We start from the raw sequence: 19,218 nt of genomic DNA on the forward strand, positions 1-19,218 counted from the left end.
CCGGCGCACCTTCGGGCCCCTCAGGTCCGACTGGGAGGCCTAGCGAGCCGGCGGCTCCGGCGCCGTCGTCGAGTTCGGTCCCGATGCCGCAAGCCCCCGTGGGATCCAGGCCTGGATCCCGGTCGACGCCTGTTGACCTTACAACCCCTCCGCTGGCGCCGATCCCTTCGGTGCTGCCCTCGGCTCCGTCTTCGGATGACGTCGTCCCCAGGTTCAGTCCCGGTCCGGGTCCGGCGTCGGAGCGGCGCCTCCGGCGCCGATGGATGAGCAATTCATCTACCTCCCGGCTCCGACCTTTCAGCCAGTCTACCAGGAGTCGGATGACGGGGACGACTGGGAGAGGTCTGAGGACACTCTGGCACAGCAGTGCCAGTTGAGTATGGACTGGGCAGAAGAGCTGGGGGATGCCAGTGGTCTTGACACCTCCCCTGACACTGGCTTCATCTCTCCTCCCTCCGTGGCTCCGGAGGAGGGTGCTACCTATTCTGTGGTGCTGTGCAGGGCTGCCGAAGCCCTTCATCTGGAGCTCCCTGCAGTGGCCGTGAGGACTAACCTCACTGAAGTGCTTCAACTGCCAATAAGCTCCTCGGAGCCTCTACTGCAGTTCAATGAAGCACTGACTGACGTTCTGATGCCCTCCACAGTCACTCCTGTGGACCGGAACGTGGCCCGGCACCACCACCCCGCACCGGGCGACCCCCAACTTTCTGTCGGTGCACCCCACCCATGAGAGCCTGGTTATCCAGGCCTCTACCTACCAGACCGCCTTCCCGTTCGCTCCTCCGGATCGGGAATCCAAAAGGTTGGAACAGTTTGGGAAGAAGCTGTTTTCCTCCCTTAGTTTGGGGTTGCGGTCTATCAACACCGCGTGCCTTTTGGACCGTTACACCCACTTCTTGTGGGATACGGTGGCGGACGTGCTGCCCCAGTGTCCGGAGGAGGCCTGGACACGGCTCGCCCAGGCTCTTGCTGAAGGGCGGGATGCAGCACGGTACTCGATACGATGTGGGCTTGACACAACGGACTCCCTAGGTAGGGCAATGGCGACCACGGTGGCGATTCGTTGCCACGCCTTGCTGAGGTCTGCGCCCGCAAACCTCCGCTTTTCACCCCTTTTGTGGCCAAGGAAGGGGCACCCCCACATGTCCGTCTAGCCACAGGCCGCAGAACCAGCCTCAACGCGGTCACGGACGTGGATTCCGTCGAGGCGGAGCAGGGGGACAGTGAGCCGGTCAGCCCACATCTGCCCCAGCAGCATCTGCCTCAAAGCCGTCCTAGTCCGAGCTTTCAGGCCCATTTCACGCCAGTGGGAGGCAGAGTTCGCCTTCACCTGCTCCACTGGCGTACCATCACATTGGACAGGTGGGTGCTGCAAATCGTCCGAAGGGGCTACTCCCTCCCCTTTGAGGCGACCCCTCCAGCCATGCCACCGCAGTACCACTGCATGTCGGGGGATCACTTGCAACTTCTGCAGAAGGAAGGGGGCCATTGAGCGCATTCCTGGCCCAGAAGTAAGTCGGGGTTGTTATTCCCACTACTTTCTGGTTCCCAAGAGGGGCAAAGGAGGCCTACGCCCTATCTTGAATCTCAGGAGCATCAACGCCTTCCTCCGGAAGGAGAAGTTCAAGATGCTCACCTTAGCTCAGGTTCTGGCTGCCCTAGACCCTGGATGGTAGCGTTGGACTTGCAGGATGCATATTTCCACATCCCCGTCCTGCCGGCCCACCGACGTTACCTGCGGTTCAGGGTAGGCCACGAGCACTTTCAGTTTACCATGCTTCCTTTCGGCCTCACCAGTGCCCCTCGGGTGTTCACGAAAGTGATGGCGGTGGTCGCAGCTCATCTGTGCAGATTAGGGGTTCCAGTCTTCCCCTATCTCGACGACTGGTTGTTGAAGGTGGGCTCGCCCCACGCAGTCATCTCCCACCTCCAGACTACTGCCTACCTCCTGCATTTGCTGGGGTTCTTCATCAACGTTAATTGAAACAAAGGTTCTCCCTATGTTACTTAAGGCCCTAGAGGAGGGAGAGAACAAGAAAAATATATAATAGAAAACCTCTAAACCGGCCTATATATTTAAATAGCTAATCTAATTAGATTCTGCATTGCCAACATAGCCTGCCAAATATCATTTCATGTTATGCTGTTATTTTCTGTAAACACACTATAAGTCCATTGTAATTTTTTAAACCAAAGATTTATTATTTATTTTATCTGTAAGGTTTTGAATCACATATAGTTAGAAACAAACAAAACATTTTTTTCTTTTTATTCAAATCCAGTTATAATTTTAGTGCAAACATGTTACATAATTCATATGCTAAAGTGACATCCTAGACAACAAAGACATAAAAATCCACTTACTAGTCATTCATACTCACATTCATACCAAGAAATAAATAAGCACTATAGGGAAATTTTGGGGAGAGAAAGCAAAGGACCCTTGAATTGGTCAGATTTTTTTCCAGATTAACAGAATGGAAAATGTCAATCTTCAATATCACTGTGTTAGAAACAAATTCACGGTCAACGCGCGTTTCAGTGGGGAGACCACCTTCTTCAGGACCAACAGCAATTAGTTAAAAGGTATATACAATGTGTCAAGATGTCTGTAGAAAAAAACAAAAGAAAATGGCGTTGGCAGGTTAAAAGGAAATGCATTTAATTTCAAAAGGAGATTACTTCCTTAATATATTTATCTTTTCTTTGTATACTGTTAATTTCCTTGTATGCTAGCAGTGCTCAAAAAAGTATGTTAGAAAGATCTGTAAAACACATGTAGTTGGAGGTGAAACACGGTACAAAGTACAACTGCTGTGAAACCCATTGATGTTAGTAGAGTAAAAGTTGAAAGAGTGCCAGATCGTGACCAAGATGTATGGTGACAGGTTGAGGCATGCAAACCCAGGTAAATGGGCTTAAAACGGCTGACCTGTGAGTCAGAGAACAATATGCACATAAACTGCTGTAAGAGCCATCTGTGCTGTACGATACAGCAATGTCAATTTCTAAAAGAGAAAACATTTTTATTACTAAGGCTAATCTCTATATAGCTCTCATGGTTAAATCTAGTGGGAGAGCCAAAGTACCTGAAATGGCTGAGATGGGGGGGAAAATTCAAAGGAGAAGTTTTATTTTATATCCGTGTCTGCTTCTAAGGTGCCAATCGCAAAATGCTGTAAGAGAAATAACAGACTTTTTAGAGAGTGAGCCGTGTCGTGCTGTCCTGTGAGTAAGGTTACATGACAGCAGGGCAAAATATCCCATGGGCTTGATTACCTTGTCAGGGCGTGTGGTTGTTCACAAAGGCAAGACCAAACTAGTGTCAGGTTTTCTTTGTCTTTCTACAGTATTTTCTTTTTATTATTAATGGTGCTATCCAATCCAATGTTGTCTGCAAGATATAATAGCAAATTTGTCATAGCAGTAGTAATAACCCTGATGTTATACACAATATGTGTGTGCAAACTGCAGTAATATTAATGGGTTTTACTAAGACCAAGAAAAAACAGAGCGAAAATTTCAGACATGTTGTTAATATCATGTCGTTTAAAAGGACATATCGAATATCTTGTTTTAAGATTTAGGATGTTTTAGGTATAGCATAATAGCGATCCTTTCAAGGAGACGAAGCAGGCAGTACGCTGCTAAGACTCTTGCGAGAATAACGGACGTTTTTTGTTTGCAGGTTCTACTAAATAAATCAAAACAGTAAAACATATCGGCTAAAAACAGACTGTAGCGAGAGGTAGACTGATAATTTTAGCAAAACTACATTCTTATTTGCGTATTGTACCCAGATAGGTTTCCTATATGTATCGGGGACAACCTTTTTGGTCCTGTGTGCATTAGCAAGTTATGCTAAGAGGCCACACAATCAGGCAAGACACTGCTAAAACTCATGTGGGGATGACTGCCGTTTTTTGTTTATGGGTTCTACTTAGTAAGTCAATGCAGTAAAATATATCGACTAAAGGCAAAAAATAGCGCGAGATGAGCTGTTAAATTAAGGTAGATCCAAACGGAGAGATCCCTGTTTGGGCATAGAAATTCATACCTGTTCAAGTAGAGGCCCTGCCGAGAAACAGCAACAGAAACAGCCGAAAAAATGGAATGCGGCTCTGACGAACTTTAACATAATCGTTTTCTCGCGAGATTTAAGATCAGCGTGTCCTAGTCTGAGTGGGTCTCCATGCGTTTGAGCGCCATCTTTGAGAGGAGCTTATTCCATATAAATCCAGTCCTGGTCAGAGTGGAGGTGGTGATTGTACATACAATCTCGCGCAAAATGTTATTGTGTTTTTTTAATTTTTTTAAAATGATGATTACACACTAGTATACGAAATGAAAAATTCTACATGGTATTAAAACTAAAAGGGCGCCATATTAGAACGGTGTGGAAAGACACGGTCTACATTGTATTAGATCTGAGTGGGCGCCATAAGGAAATAGTGTGGAGGTCTTCCAGCAGAGTTGTCAATTTTATTCGTAATGTTGGCATGTGCTAAGTATTCTGCCGATTTGGATGAAAATAGTCATTTTAAAGTCAGAAAACAGGAGCATTGGTCATAGCTACCAAGGATATTTGGAAAGAAACCATGAATTCGGTAGGGAACATTAAACTACTCGCTTGTGTATTGTTATCAATGAAGTTACATATCTATTGTTCCAGATGGTGGCTGTGGACTATTGGGAATAACCCTATGATTCTGACTGACTACCAATTGGTGTTATTCTACGGTTATGTAGTCTTTTTGTTGTTCTCTATACACATCTTTGGGACGGAATACAGTCAGTAAAGCATGGACATATACAATGTATATGCTTATGGCTGTATTACATTCTGAATATGCCCTTGATGTAAAGATCTAACTTAAATAGTCAGAAGAGCAAAAAGAAAAAGAAACATACTTTTTTGAGCACTGCTAGCATACAAGGAAATTAACAGTATACAAAGAAGATATAAATATATTAAGGAAGTAATCTCCTTTTGAAATCAAATGCATTTCCTTTTAACCTGCCAACGCCATTTTCTTTTGTTTTTTCTACAGACATCTTGACACATTGTATATACCTTTTAACTAATTGCTGTTGGTCCTGAAGAAGGTGGTCTCCCCACTGAAACGCGCGTTGACCGTGAATTTGTTTCTAACACAGTGATATTGAAGATTGACATTTTCCATTCTGTTAATCCGGAAAAAAATCTGACCAATTCATGGGTCCTTTGCTTTCTCTCCCCAAAATTTCCCTATAGTGCTTATTTATTTCTTGGTATGAATGTGAGTATGAATGACTAGTAAGTGGATTTTTATGTCTTAGATGTCTAGGATGTCACTTTACATATGAATTATGTAACATGTTTGCACTAAAATTATAACTGGATTAAAAAAAAAAGAAAAAAATTGTTTGTTTCTAACTATATGTGATTCAAAACCTTACAGATATAAGAAATAATAAATCTTTGGTTTAAAAAATTACAAAGGACTTAGTGTGTTTACAGAAAATAACAGCATAACATGAAATGATATTTGGCAGGCTATGTTGGCAATGCAGAATCTAATTAGATTAGCTATTTAAATATATAGGCCGGTTTAGAGGTTTTCTATTATATATTGTTCTTCATCAACGTGCCGAAGTCGCATCTGAGTCCCTCCCAGAAGCTCCATTTCATCAGAACGGTTCTGGACTCTGCGCAGTTTCGGGTCTATCCTCCGGAACAGCGGGTTCGGGATATTCAGGCTCTGATTCCGATCTTTCAGCCTTTATCCCGAGTTTCGGTCAGGTTGGTGCTGCGGCTGCTGGGTCTGATGGCCTCCTGCAGTTGGACCTGAAGTTCCAGTGGGCTCAACATCGGGGCAACCTGTCCGACCATGTCCTGATCTCGGAGGGCACTGCAAGGCAGTTGCAGTGGTGGCACACGGACCGCGATTGGGTCAGCGGCAGATCCCTCTCCCTACCCCAACCGGAGCACGTAGTGGTGATGGATGTGTCCCTCCTGGGATGGGGGGGCCACATGGGAGAGGCGGAGGTCAGAGGCCTCTGGTCTCCGGCGGAGTCCCGGCTCCATATCAACCTATTGGAGCTGCGGGCGATCCGGCTTGCACTGAAGGCATTCCTTCCCTCTGTTCGGGGAAGTGTAGTGCAGGTGTTCACGGACAACACCACCGCCATGTGGTATTGCAACAAACAGGGCGGGGTGGGGTCGTGGACCCTTTGTCAGGAGGCTCTGCACCTCTGGACATGACTGGAACATCAGGGCATCACCCTGGTGGTTCAACACCTGGCGGGCTCTCTGAACGCCAGGGCGGACAAACTCAGCTGCCGGTGCATGATGGATCACGAATGGCGTCTGAACTCGGGCATGGCGCAAGGCCTCTTTCGGCAGTGGGGAGAGCCTTGGTTAGATCTATTCGCCACCGAAGAGAACGCGCAATGTCATCAGTTCTGCACGTTGGAATTTCCAAGGCGGCACTCGCTCGGAGACGCTTTTCGACGTGAGTGGAGTTGCGGTCTGTTGTACGCCATTCCGCCTATGCCACTTCTGCCCAGAGTGCTGAAGAAGATCAGGCACGACCGGGCCCAAGTCATCCTTGTGGCTCCGGATTGGGCACAAAGATACTGGTATCCCGAGCTACTCAGTCTATCAATCGATCCCCCGATTCGACTGCCTCTTCAGGAGGACCGTCTGTCGCTTCAGCAGGGGACGGTCCTCCACCCGAACCTGTCCAGCCTCCACCTCCATGCGTGGAGATTGAACGGCGACAGTTGATGCCATTTGGCTTGCCTCCTGAAGTCTGTGATGTCATTCTGGCATCCTCTTTCTTCTTTCCCTGGCCTGCAGGGAGCTTCTCTGTGCACCCACAAGGGATATATTTCAGCTGTTTCTGCTTTCTTACGGCTTCCTGATTAGCCTTCTCTTTTCAAGTCCCCTGTTGTTGCTCGATTCTTTAAAGGCATTACTCATATGTTTCCTCCTGTCCCTTTCATAATGCCTCAGTGGGACTTGAACCTGGTGTTAACCTATCTGATGTGCGCTCCTTTTGAGCCACTTCATAATTGTCCTCTCCGTCTTCTGACTCTTAAGAGTGCTTTCCTGGTTGCCATCACCTCTGCCATACGGGTGAGTGAACTCCAGGCTCTTTCTACTAAGCCTCCTTTCCTCTCTGTCCATCCGGACAAGGTTGTTCTCAGGACTCGTCCTTCCTTTCTCCCTAAGGTGGTAACTGCCTCTCACATCGGCCAGTCTGTTACATTGCCCACCGTCTTTCCGCATCCCTCGAAAGAGGAAGAGAGGCTCCACCGTCTGGACCCAAAACGAGCGCTGTCCTTCTATCTGGACCGCACGAAACAGTTCCGGGTGGACGACCAACTCTATGTTGGCTATGTGGGCGCTAAGAAGGGGCGGGCAGTGCACAAGCAAACCATCTCGCGGTGGGTCGTTTTGTGCATTAAGGCCTGTTATTCCTTGGCTAAGAAGGAACCTCCTGTGGGGCTGAGGGCCCATTCCAGTCGGGCCACAGCGGCTACTACTGCCCTGGGACGGGGAGTCCCTCTGCAGGACATTTGTCAGGCAGCTACGTGGGCTGCGCTGCAAATGTTTGCTAAGCATTACTGCCTGGACAGCCAAGTCCGGAGAGACGGCTTCTTTGGCCTTTCCGTTCTCCAGGACTTCCTAATGTGATCTTGGTTCGCAGACCCACCACCGGGGTTGGTATTGCTGGGGTATCTATTCGAAGGTAAGGAATCTAACGAACGTGTTTCTTTCATGAACAAGTTACTTACCTTTGGTAACGATATATCTGTAAGAAACATTAGTTAGATTCCTTACCGCCCCACCCATCCTCCCCGTTCTGCGAACTGATATCTAGGGTTAAGGTCATCCCTTTCAGGGCCATAGATTCATGGCACCAGTGTCGGTTTCTTGCATGGCTCTGCGTTCCTGGTGCGGAAAGCTATGTACAAGAACTGACGTCAGCGCGCAAGGGCGGCGTCTAAGTACTCCGACGTCATCCCGGCGATCACGACGCCGACGACGGACGCGGAGCCGCAGACTACGCCTAGTGATACGCAAGGGTATTGCTGACTAAAATCTTTCCGGATACAGCCTGACGCCTGGTAAGGAATCTAACTAACTAATGTTTCTTACAGATATATCGTTACCGAAAGTAAGTAATTTGTTCGACAAAGACTATTGATGGAAAACAACCAATTACAGTGAAGCAATACTAGTCCCTGATGGTGCCATGTATAGGCCTCATTCCATTTTGCAGGCTTCATATGAGACCTGTTCAGCAAGAGCTGGATTTGCAATGGGAAGATATGGCCTGTGCTAGAAGGCACCCGAAACAGGCTCTAATATAGTGGAGGATTGCAGCAAACCTAACTGCAGGTCTTTCTTTGCTGCTGATAGCAGATAGGTTATTACTCACCACGGATATGTCCATGGAAGCTTGGGAAGCTCACCTGCAAGAGCTTTCAACCGAAGGCCTCTCGTCAGATGCAGAAAAGAGGCTCTACATCTAGTATCAGAACTTAGTGCCACAAGACTAAGTTTACAAGCGTTCCTCACCAGATTGGCAGATCAAGCAATCCTAGCGAAAACGTTCAACATAATATGGGCGTTGAAGAAGGCGAAGATAGTGGACTACCTACTGATCCTCATTGGTTGGACGTGGCCTCGCCATTACTGATACAGAAAGCTACTGCAGTGGCAGCACACCCAGTCATTCCTTTGAAGATCCATCCCAGGATTTTGTCCAGACATCACAAAGCGATTCTGCACCATGATCCTAAGCCTCTGAACCTGAAGCAGGGTACCTGACCACCTAGAATTTGGCAATTTGGATCTGTCGCAGGAGTGTTAACCGATTCTGTTGCAGGCTCGAGCTCCAGCGACTAACAAGACCTACTATTCTGAAGGAAGCATTTCTGTGTCAGGTGCAGAAATAATGGTGGTCATCCTCTTCAAATAAAGCATTCTCAGATCCTTCCCGATTTGTTAAGTTTGGCCATGAGTGGTATCAAACATTCTTTAGTCCGGGTCCATCTGACTGCAGTCTACTCATTTTTCCGAAAGGATCATTAAACAGTTTATGAAAGGGCTCTTCGAAGCATTTCCTCCTCCTAGACATCTCCCAGTTCCATTTGAGCTTAATACAGTGTTCAGTCTGCTGTTGTTACCTACATTTGAGCCTTTAGATAGAGCAGACTCGAAATTTGTATAATTGAAAACAGCACTTCTCCTGGCTCTGATATCGGCTAGGTGAGTGGGTGAGATTTAGGCGTTCACCATCAGAGAACCTTTTCTCCGGTTCACAAAATACAAAGTGATACTCCGAACCAATCCTAAATTCATTCCTAAGGTGCCTACTGATTTCCATCTAAATGAGCCTTTTGTTCTTAGATCCTTCTTTCCCAATCCATCTTCAACAACAGAAAGATCACTGTTGTCTAGACTTGCGCAGTCTCAAATTACGCTATTTGTATCATTTAGTCAACCACCAAAAGGTGAAGCCCTGTCCAATATAAGATAGCTCATTGGCTTTCAGTCTCTATTGCTTTCTGTCATGCCAAAGCCAAGCATCCTCTCCACGGAAGGGTGATGGTGCATTCCACAAGGGGCATGGCTTCAACTGCAGCACTCTATGCTGGTGTGCCTTTGAAAGACATCTGCTGTGGAGCACCTTGTGGGGCAGGGATGAATTCATGAATCATTAATGCCTAGACATGTACGCTCAAGCTGATGCAGCAATGGGACAAGCAGTCCTGAGCAACCTGTTTCATTAAAGGTGAGCCTGCTTTGTTGTATTTATATGTATACTGTTTGCTATTCTGATTCAAGCATTTGAATATATAAACGATCCAATGTTTGAGAAGAAATTAGTTACTTAGCTATAACTCCAGTTTTCCAACATTGGTATCTTTTATATATTCACATGTGACCCTCCCTCCTCCATGGTCAGGGACTCATCATATTTTTTTCTCTCACTTGTGCTTTGAAATCTGAACTATGGTGGCCTCTAGTGGGAGAAGGAGAGCTTAAGTTTCCCCACCATTGGCGGAGGTTTGGGTTCTTTCAAATTAGGTTGATGTGCTATTAAACATTCTATGTTTCAGGCCTATGACCTTTTTACATTATATACTGTATGCTGTATATTTTACACTGTATAATGTTATTTTAATGGGCAAGGGATTCCCAGCCTGACTGGGAATTATTCCAGCATGTTAATGTATAAATGATACCAATGTTGGAGAGCTGGAGTTACAGGTAAGTAACTAATTTCTTACTCCTGGATCTGTGCTGCTTTCCTGCGCTACCGTTTTTTTCTAAGTTGTGTCTTGCAAATAGTTTACACCCAGTCACTGCTAAACATTGGAAATCTCATTATTTTGAGTCATGGCGGAATTGATCAACTGAAGGAGTTTAAACTGGGGTCCTCAGTTGTCGTCCATGTTTGACTGATGCTTTATAATGGGAATTGGTACATTTATTCATATAAGGTACGCCTATTCAATTAACTAAGGAATGGGAGACTAAGATCCAACATGCATTAAGAACTTGAGTAGTTTGTGAGAGATTGGGAGTGTGGACTGACCAGCCATAAAAAAAAAATGAAATCGTGGCATTATGTGCTGGAAGAGTAAGAGATTTCTGTTTGTGATTGATTGCGTTGAAAGAACATCTCAAGATTAGATTTGTCGTAATGAGTATTGAAAAAAGGCTGAACATATTTAATGACAGGAATTTGTGAAGCATCTGAAACTGTACAGCCGGGTAGAATGTGCAGGTATCAATGATATCAATGCCATCCAGGGACTTAATCTGATTTGAAAGAGGTGTGTTGCAACAGATAGAATCCCATTATAAAATATCACTTCAACCCTGCCAGTTGTCCTCTAATGATGTTTGTATACTTGATCTTGTCCAGTGTATGTCTTATTGTCCGTTTCATTTCTTTAATCGACAGGTTTTGTGTTATTCCTCTTCCTGGGCGTTTTGACTATGCTGAGGCCAAATATGTACTTCATGGCCCCTCTGCAGGAGAAGGTGGTGTTTGGAATGTTCTTCCTAGGAGCAGTGCTGTGCCTGAGCTTCTCCTGGCTCTTTCACACAGTCTATTGTCATTCTGAGAAAGTCTCCAGGACCTTTTCAAAGTAAGTTCTGCTTCAGAGCGGGAGCGCGACCCAGCTCTGTGCTCTTCTTTACTCAATTGCTTCGGCTGGTCAGTTACAGTTGTAGGTTTACCTCTGGAGCTGCTATGATTTCTTGTGTCTTGCCCTTCCTAGTGAATTAAATTTGGTAGGAATTAACACTTTCACAGTTCACTTCACTTCTCAGTAAGTCCTTTTGATTTCCTAGCACATTACATACTAGAAATACCAGATGGATTTTCTGCTAGGGTTTCTTCCATTCTTTTGCCATGATGTAAATGTGAGTTTTACTATTGATTGCTTGTATCCACACTTGTCTGGTTAAACATGCTCCCCAAGTTGATGCAGTTCAAATAGGCTGGGGGCAAAGGAGGCAAATAGGGTAAAAACACTTTTAGTTGAAGGGAAAAATAAATGCCAGGAACGAAGGACTTTAAATCAATGTCCATACTCTACTGTGGTATTTCAGACATCGATGGTGTCATTCACATTCAGGCAGGCTATATCCATTGACCCCAGTGGGTGGCATTTATTTGTACAAACAGTATTGGAGAAATTATGTATATTGTGTACTGCTAAAGACAAGCCATAAACATATTCAAAATCATCATCCTGTGTCCCAACAGTGCTAGTAAAACAGTATTTGCAACACTTTCCTGGTCAGGGCACTTCCCTCAGCCCTATTTTATTCAATATCTATATTAAACCCCTTATTTCTCTGATTAAGTCCCACAAGGTGAAGTTGATTAACTATGCGGATGATACCCAACTTATTTTGTCACTAAACAAAGATCAGGTTGACACTCAATACAACTTTCAGGCATGTATCCTAGACATTTTGGACTGGGTGAATGTAATTTCACTTAAGATGAATGGAAGTAAAACGGAGCTCCTTTGTTGCCCGTCTAGTAAAATTCCAGTACCTCTATCCCCGAACTTCTGGCCACTACCCACGAAAACTCTGTTGGGCACCTCAGCTGTGGTACGAAATCTAGGTGTTATTATAGATGAAGGTCTTCCGATGGAAAAACAAGTGAACAGACTTACCGGAACTTGCTTTGCACTTATCCAGGCACTTCGGAAGCTATACCCTCTGCTCGACTTCCCAGCCAGATCCCAGATCTCTAGAGGTGTAATACTAAGCAGGCTGGACCACTGCAATGCCCTTCTATTAGGAGATCCCAGCTATCTATTAAAGAAGCTGGAACGCATCCAGATAATTACAGCAAGGCTAACACTAAACAGACCTCAACACTCTTCTGCCACAAATGCGACAAATGCTCTGAAAGACCTCCACTGGCTGCCTATCAAACAGGGGATTATATTTAAATCTCGCTGTATTGTGCATAAGGCACTACACAACAAAGGACCGAATCCCTTACGGGCCAAACTAATAAAATACACTCCCGGTAGACACCGCCGATCGGCCGCATGCAACTATGTCCAAGAACGCAGATTAAAAAAAGTCCGACAAGGAGGACGTGCTTTTACCGCGAAAGCAGCTCAAATGTGGATATAAACTACCAGCTCCCTTAAGATCTCACTCTGACCTGTTAAAATTCAGAAGATCGCTGAAAACCTGGCTCTTTCCTCATTAATAGCCAGTTTTTTTCCTACATAGTGGTAATAGCTAGTGCCAGGATTCCATTTTTGGTCATAGTGACCTTTATAAGTCTTATCTACTACTACTTAACTACTACATAGTCTTTCCACATGTTCTAGAAGAAGAGAATAAAATTATAAGTGAGAACTTTAGGCAAAAAGAATACTGGAACAAAGCCAGGTATATATGACTAAAATCTAATACTAAAGTCAATAGTCACTGAAGTATTTGCAGGCTGGTGTACTTTCATAGATGCTAGTTTCACACTTGTAAGGACATGAACTAAAACAGAAATATAAACATTGCCGCCGAAAATATCAAACATGCGCCCTTCAGAGTGTCCAGTCCGCTGGTGCTTTCCAGACATGATTCTCAGGGACACGTTAACATAAGTCACTGGGCTTATCAATTTACACAGACCTACACCAACCAGAAATGCAGGCATGCTTACCATGCATGTCAATTATAAATTTTTGGTCTGACCTAGAGATAGCTTTCGGTACAAAAGAGGGTGGTGATGGACGGAGCATCAGAACCAATCAAACACTCACACCCAATCAACAGATCTGGGTTTGATCCATCACCGTTCTTTAGCCCACTCTGCCACCCCAGTTCAGACATGGCCATATGCAAATCAGTCTGACCCTGTGCCTCATGGGAACAGTCCAGCCCGAACTGCCAAGCCATGCTTTCCCTGGACCGGAAACAAGCTTCCTAAGACCGGTTTCTGGCATTTCAGCCGTCTTCAGCCAGGCTTGCTTGAATCCAGTGGCAAAGTGAGCAAGGGACTCAAGTCTGAGCATACCCTGCCAACTTATGGCGAACAAAGCGGTACAAAAGAGGGTGGTGATGGACGGAGCATCAGAATCAATCAAACACTCACACCCAGTCAACAGATCTGGGTTTGATCCATCACCACCCCCTTTTGTACCGCTTTGTTCGCCATAAGTTGGCAGGGCATGCTCAGACGTGAGTCCCTTGCTCACTTTGCCACTGGATTCAAGCAAGCCTGGCTGAAGACGGCTGAAATGCCAGAAACCGGTCCTAGGAAGCTTGTTTCCGGTCCAGGGAAGGCTTGGCTTGGCAGTTCGGGCTGGACTGTTCCCATGAGGCACAGGGTCAGACTGAGTTGCATATGGACATGTCTGAACTGGGGTGGCAGAGTGGGCTAAAGAACGGTGATGGATCAAACCCAGATCTGTTGACTGGGTGTGAGTGTTTGATTGGTTCTGATGCTCCGTCCATCACCACCCCCTTTTGTACCGTAGAGATAGCTTTCAGCATCCTTAATGCAAGCAAAAATTCACAAATAAAAAAGTACATCAATATATACATACACGGAAGGCATTCATAGTCATCCCTCGACATCCATGGACCTGTTCAGTTGTAATTAACATTTTGACACTGCCCACTACAATGTGCCACATTGGGCAGTAGGTAGTCCGGTTGAGAAGTTGGGTGCTTTGCATTGTGATTTGCCGGACTACTTGTATTCTATAAAGGGAAGTAACTTTCAGTGCCTGGGTGGTGAGCCAATACTTTACCTTGCCACTGCTCTGAACCCCCATCCCTGTTCCTTTTTTTTTTTTTGTCAGTCTTCCTTTGTGATTAAACTATACCTACTGGGTACATTAATTTAAAGTCAATAGTACATTTTCTTTGCGTCAATAACAATTCTATATTCCTTTGATGTGCTTTAAAACTTAAAACGATTTTGGTGACTGTTATAAGTACATCTGCCTGCGAGGAAGCTCTTCTAGTGTTGGATTAGATTTAAATGTAATGGTTATTTATTTTTTTCCCTTCATTTTGCCAGACCTGTTGGCTTTGCCAATGCTTGGTTAACTTGGTAGCCGAGATATATTTACCAAGTCAATCTCTCAGAATAAGTGCTCTTGGGTGATTATCTCTTGAAGACTACTGCCCTTTAGTTGGACCCAGAATTGACCGTGTGCACGGCATTCCATAATCTGCTTATTTCAGGTTACAATTTATCGCTACATCACTTTTCATGTAGAGCTTGAAAAAGCTGCTTCCTTGTTTTTGTTCGGTCTCGGCTAGGCAGCGTATGCGCTGTCTCTTCAAGACATGTTGTTTACAATTGGTGCACTACAGCCCGTCCATTGGATTACCATTTGTTCGCTCCAACATCACTCTTGTATCTGTCGGACCAGTTTGTCCAAAGTATGCATACGTCATGCCTCTTCTTGTGTTTGGCCCTCCCTAGAGCTTGGACCAAGTACTTGTGTCTATCCACTGCTCCCGTTTTTAGGAGCTACTTTTTTATTTGTCTTTGTCCACTCAATATGAGTGCTTGTGTTTTTACCCTCTCCGTCTCCTCCCACCCTGTTGTTTCTTTCTCTCCTCAGATCGTGCTGTAATGTGTATTTTTCTTTATCCCCCTCCTCACCTGCCATTGCGCGTGTTTTTTATTCCCTCCACCCACCCTCGTGCAGTTTCTGGACAGGAAACCAAAAACCTCTACAAAAAAAAACATTTTTTAATTGTTTTAATAGCTGCCCGTGCTAGTAATTTAAAGGAAAACATCCCTGCAGACCCGTGCTTAATTTCTGCCGGTGCTTTCCGATGCTTAGCACCGGCACATATTTATCAGGGTCGGGTCTACAAAATGCAAGGTATCTGCAACTGTGCAGGACATAAATTACCTCACTGACTCGGCGCATCACATACCGATCCAGACCATCTGACTCGTAATTTATTTACTGCCTGCATGAATCAATCCAATGTGCAGATCAGATTCGATTGATTCAGTCTTGATGGTCTCGATGCACATTTTGAATTTGTTTTCTTTAATTAGGCGGGAGCCGTTGCAGGTGGGCAGGACACAGATTGGGCAGGGGGCTGGATTTGGTTCTGCTGGGGTAGGGCTGTGCGATGGCACCGTGCGTAGATTGTTTTCAAAACGCCCCGTCCCGGCACATCCGCACGTACGCACCCGGGCACGAATCATCCGCATTTGAGGTAGTAGCCCGGCCAAAAGACAACGTAGTGCAGGCAGCAACAGCAGCCTCGACTAGGCCGCCTATCGAATATAAAGGCAGGCCAGTGTCTGTCCTCCCACCACCACCATAGCAGTACCCGTAAGTAACAGCCATAATATAATATGCCATTACCAACGCTGCTTTTTTTGGTGGGTCGTGGATGGCATGACGTGACGGTCACCGACGTTGACGTGGTAGCTCCGGCTCCCGCTCGGCTCCAAATGAAATCTGGGGTTAAAGAAGTTAAAGTGGCCAGGCAGCCCTGCAGTGCACCGGCCCCCCTGCCCTCCTTCTTCATATGGTTCATGCACTTCACAGTTCACTTCATATGCATGAAGTGAACTGTGAAGTGAACCACCGAGTGACGAGTCCAAGGCCTGCCCTGAGCACTCATGCCTCCGGCACCAGGCACGGGGCACCTGACCTCTACAATGCCACTGACTGGACCGGGCCAGGAGGAGAAGGCTGGAAGAAGGGCATGGGCTGTGCAGGGCCTTTAACTTTAATTTAACCCAGCTGCGCGGCCTAGTCTCCAACTGTGCCATTAAGGGCATTGTACTGACTGAGTAACTGAATAGACTGAGTCCACCACATCAGTATCAGGTGATCGATGCTTGAAGGAGCTGGGTGTTTTTCTTGATTTTGCCTACGCCCCAACTTGCTGCCACTTTCAGAGTGGAAAAGTGGAAAATAGGAAAACTCCTCATCAAGACATGGCACATGTGCTTCAGAACTCCCAGAGAGGCTGCTGTGTAGTCACTGCCTGTGCTCAACATACTGCTGCCGGCTGAGCAAAATAACATGCCATGCTCAGAAGGGTAATTGCTGATCTTGCTTTCTTAGTGCCTGACGGCACTTACAAATATGATTGTTGTTTCATGACATGTATGGAGATGTTTTATCATCTATATTGATAAAGCTTTTTAAGGTATCCTCAATATTGCTGTATGAAGTCCAATCGTATAAAATCCTCGTAACCTGCCTTCCTGTTGATCCTGTCCAGTCAAGACCTGCAAAGTGTCACACATCATGTGTGAAACTACAGTATCGTTTAATCATGTTTCCCTGCATCACCGTACAAAGCCAGAATTGTCACAAACATATTTTCAAATGCATTTTTCAAGTCGCTTTTTTGCTTCTGCATCTTCCATACTAAGTCGGTCTCAGGCCCGTCGTGACCAGTAGCCCCACATAACATTTCTTCGGTTTGGCTGAGACTCTTACTGTGAGACATTAGCTTGAGCACTGTTAAGTGAAAGTATTATGTGGTTGAGAATCATATATGGTGCTACTCATACTAGGAATATTTGCGTTGTAATGCATGGAAATTAGCCCTAGAGGGAGCGCAGTTACCTGCTTTGAACACAGTTCTGTAGAAAACTATGAAGTAGGAATATTTGCTAATTTAACTGAAATAACAGAGAAATAATTTTCTCCTAACTGTACCTATACAGGGTCGGACTGGGAAAGAATATACGCCCGGGTACCAAAATAAAAGTGCCCCCCATTAGAGAATCAGAAAGCTAAATAAAAAAAATTGCCCATGTTTGTAAATATGGGCTGTTTTCACCTGTTAAAGACAAACTGTACAAGGGTTTTGCATGGTATGGAAGGCTTCATGGATTTTAGCTTAATGCAGGCAATGTTTGTTTTATTATCTTGGAACTCAACAATAAAGACCGGTCTATGATTCTGAAAAGGGCCAGTCCCATAAGATTTAGATCAGTTTTAGACTCGCTGTCTGATGGTTCTTTATAGTCGCATGAAAGTGTATGAGTGACATTTCAAAAAGTATGAATAACACTTTGTGGCGAGCAAAATCAATCAATGACGACGAAAGACAACTATAATATTCAGATCGGGTATTACATCTGACTTTTAGCAGTGCCAGTTGAGGATGTGGGTGGAGGCAATAGAGTAAGTGGGTGGAGCCCGTGAAAAGTGGGTGTGGCCTACGACAAACATTTGAGCACCTGGACTTCATATTTTACAAAGTAAGCACTGCCGAAGACCAGCTGCTGCTGCCATGGTCTAGCATGCCGATGCAGGTTTTAAATAAATATGCTGCCCAAGACAAAAGCTGCCGAAACGTCACTGGCTCGAAGCAAAGAGGGTCTCAGCCTCCGGGAGAGCATGTCACTAGTGAGAAATTAACTGGTAGAACTAATCTTTTCGCCTTTAGCGACATGCTTTAAATGAAAATAATACCTGAAAACAGTCTCGCTGAGTAAATACAGAGGACTCAGCGAGCCTCCTTTAATCACCATGCCCCCTCACCCCAGCAGAGCCAGTCTTGAAAATCCAAAGCTGTGATCAATCCAACGCCCGGAACAGGAGTCATCTCAAGACTCAGACTCTTGCAGGGGAGGCATAAACAACTACTGGATGCCATTCACAGGGGTGAGACAACAGAAAAGAGAACAGTATCTTGTCACCTCCCATGAAAGGGGCTCCCTCAGCACTGCAGCAAATATGCTGTCTGCATTTCAAGCCAACAGCAATCGAAGCCCCACGGAGATTATTGAACAGTATAGCAAACCGATGCAGCATTTGCCCCTCACTCAGCTGGTCTGTGAAGACAATAAGGATTCAACACCACATATTTTAACACAACGCCACACAATTATGTGCCATGCAATTTCACAACACACAAATCCACACCTCATAATTCCACCACACACATTTCAACATCTCATAATTCCACGACACATAACTCAACTCCACACAATTCCATTCCACATCACTCCGCTCCATGCCACATAATTCCACTTCACATAATACCACTCCACGCAATATAATTCCACTCCAATACACATAATTGCACTCCATACAATTCCACTCCAGATAATTCCACTCCAATCTACCTAATTACACTTCACGCCACCTAATTTGCTCCACATCTATCCACTCCGCTCCATACACATAATTCCACACAGTGCCACAGAATTCCACAGCACACAAATCAACACCACACAATTCCATGCCACGTAATTGCACTCTATCTACCAATCAACACCACATAATTCAACTCCACTCCATACCACATAAATCCGCTCTACGCCACATAGCAACACTCCGCATAAATACACACCACACCATGATACATAATTCTGTTCAACATAATTTCACTCAATTCCACACCACATAATTCAAATCCCCACAATTATATTCCACACCATATAATTTCACACCAAACTATTTAATTCCACTCCTCAACACATAGTCCCAGTACAAACCACATGCATCCATCCACACCACAAAATTCCACATTTTTCAACACACCACATAATTCCACTCCACAACACACAATACCAATCCACATCATTACACTCTGTAGGAAAGTAGGATCTGCTTTCATGGTTACCCTCAATTTTTGCTGGTGTCGTTATGTTTTTCTGATTAGTCTGACTGGGATCCTGCTAATCAGGACTCAAGGCTCTGCAATTCACCCCTAAATTTGAC

The 19,218-nt window shown here is 45.3% G+C and overlaps 1 protein-coding gene across 2 annotated transcripts in view; it reads left to right on the forward strand.

Annotated features, from left to right (window-relative positions):
• ADIPOR1 (adiponectin receptor 1) overlaps positions 1-19,218 on the forward strand; it is a 253,445-nt gene that overhangs the window by 164,285 nt on the left and 69,942 nt on the right. For both annotated transcript variants that reach the window (XM_085600309.1, XM_085600318.1), the window contains one exon: positions 10,968-11,154. In XM_085600309.1, the coding sequence (XP_085456435.1) occupies positions 10,968-11,154 (187 nt within the window). The remainder of the gene's footprint in view (positions 1-10,967; positions 11,155-19,218) is intronic.

The sequence above is a fragment of the Triturus cristatus genome, chromosome 1_2 (genome assembly GCF_964204655.1).
Source record: "Triturus cristatus chromosome 1_2, aTriCri1.1, whole genome shotgun sequence".
In the NCBI taxonomy this organism is placed as follows: domain Eukaryota; kingdom Metazoa; phylum Chordata; class Amphibia; order Caudata; family Salamandridae; genus Triturus; species Triturus cristatus.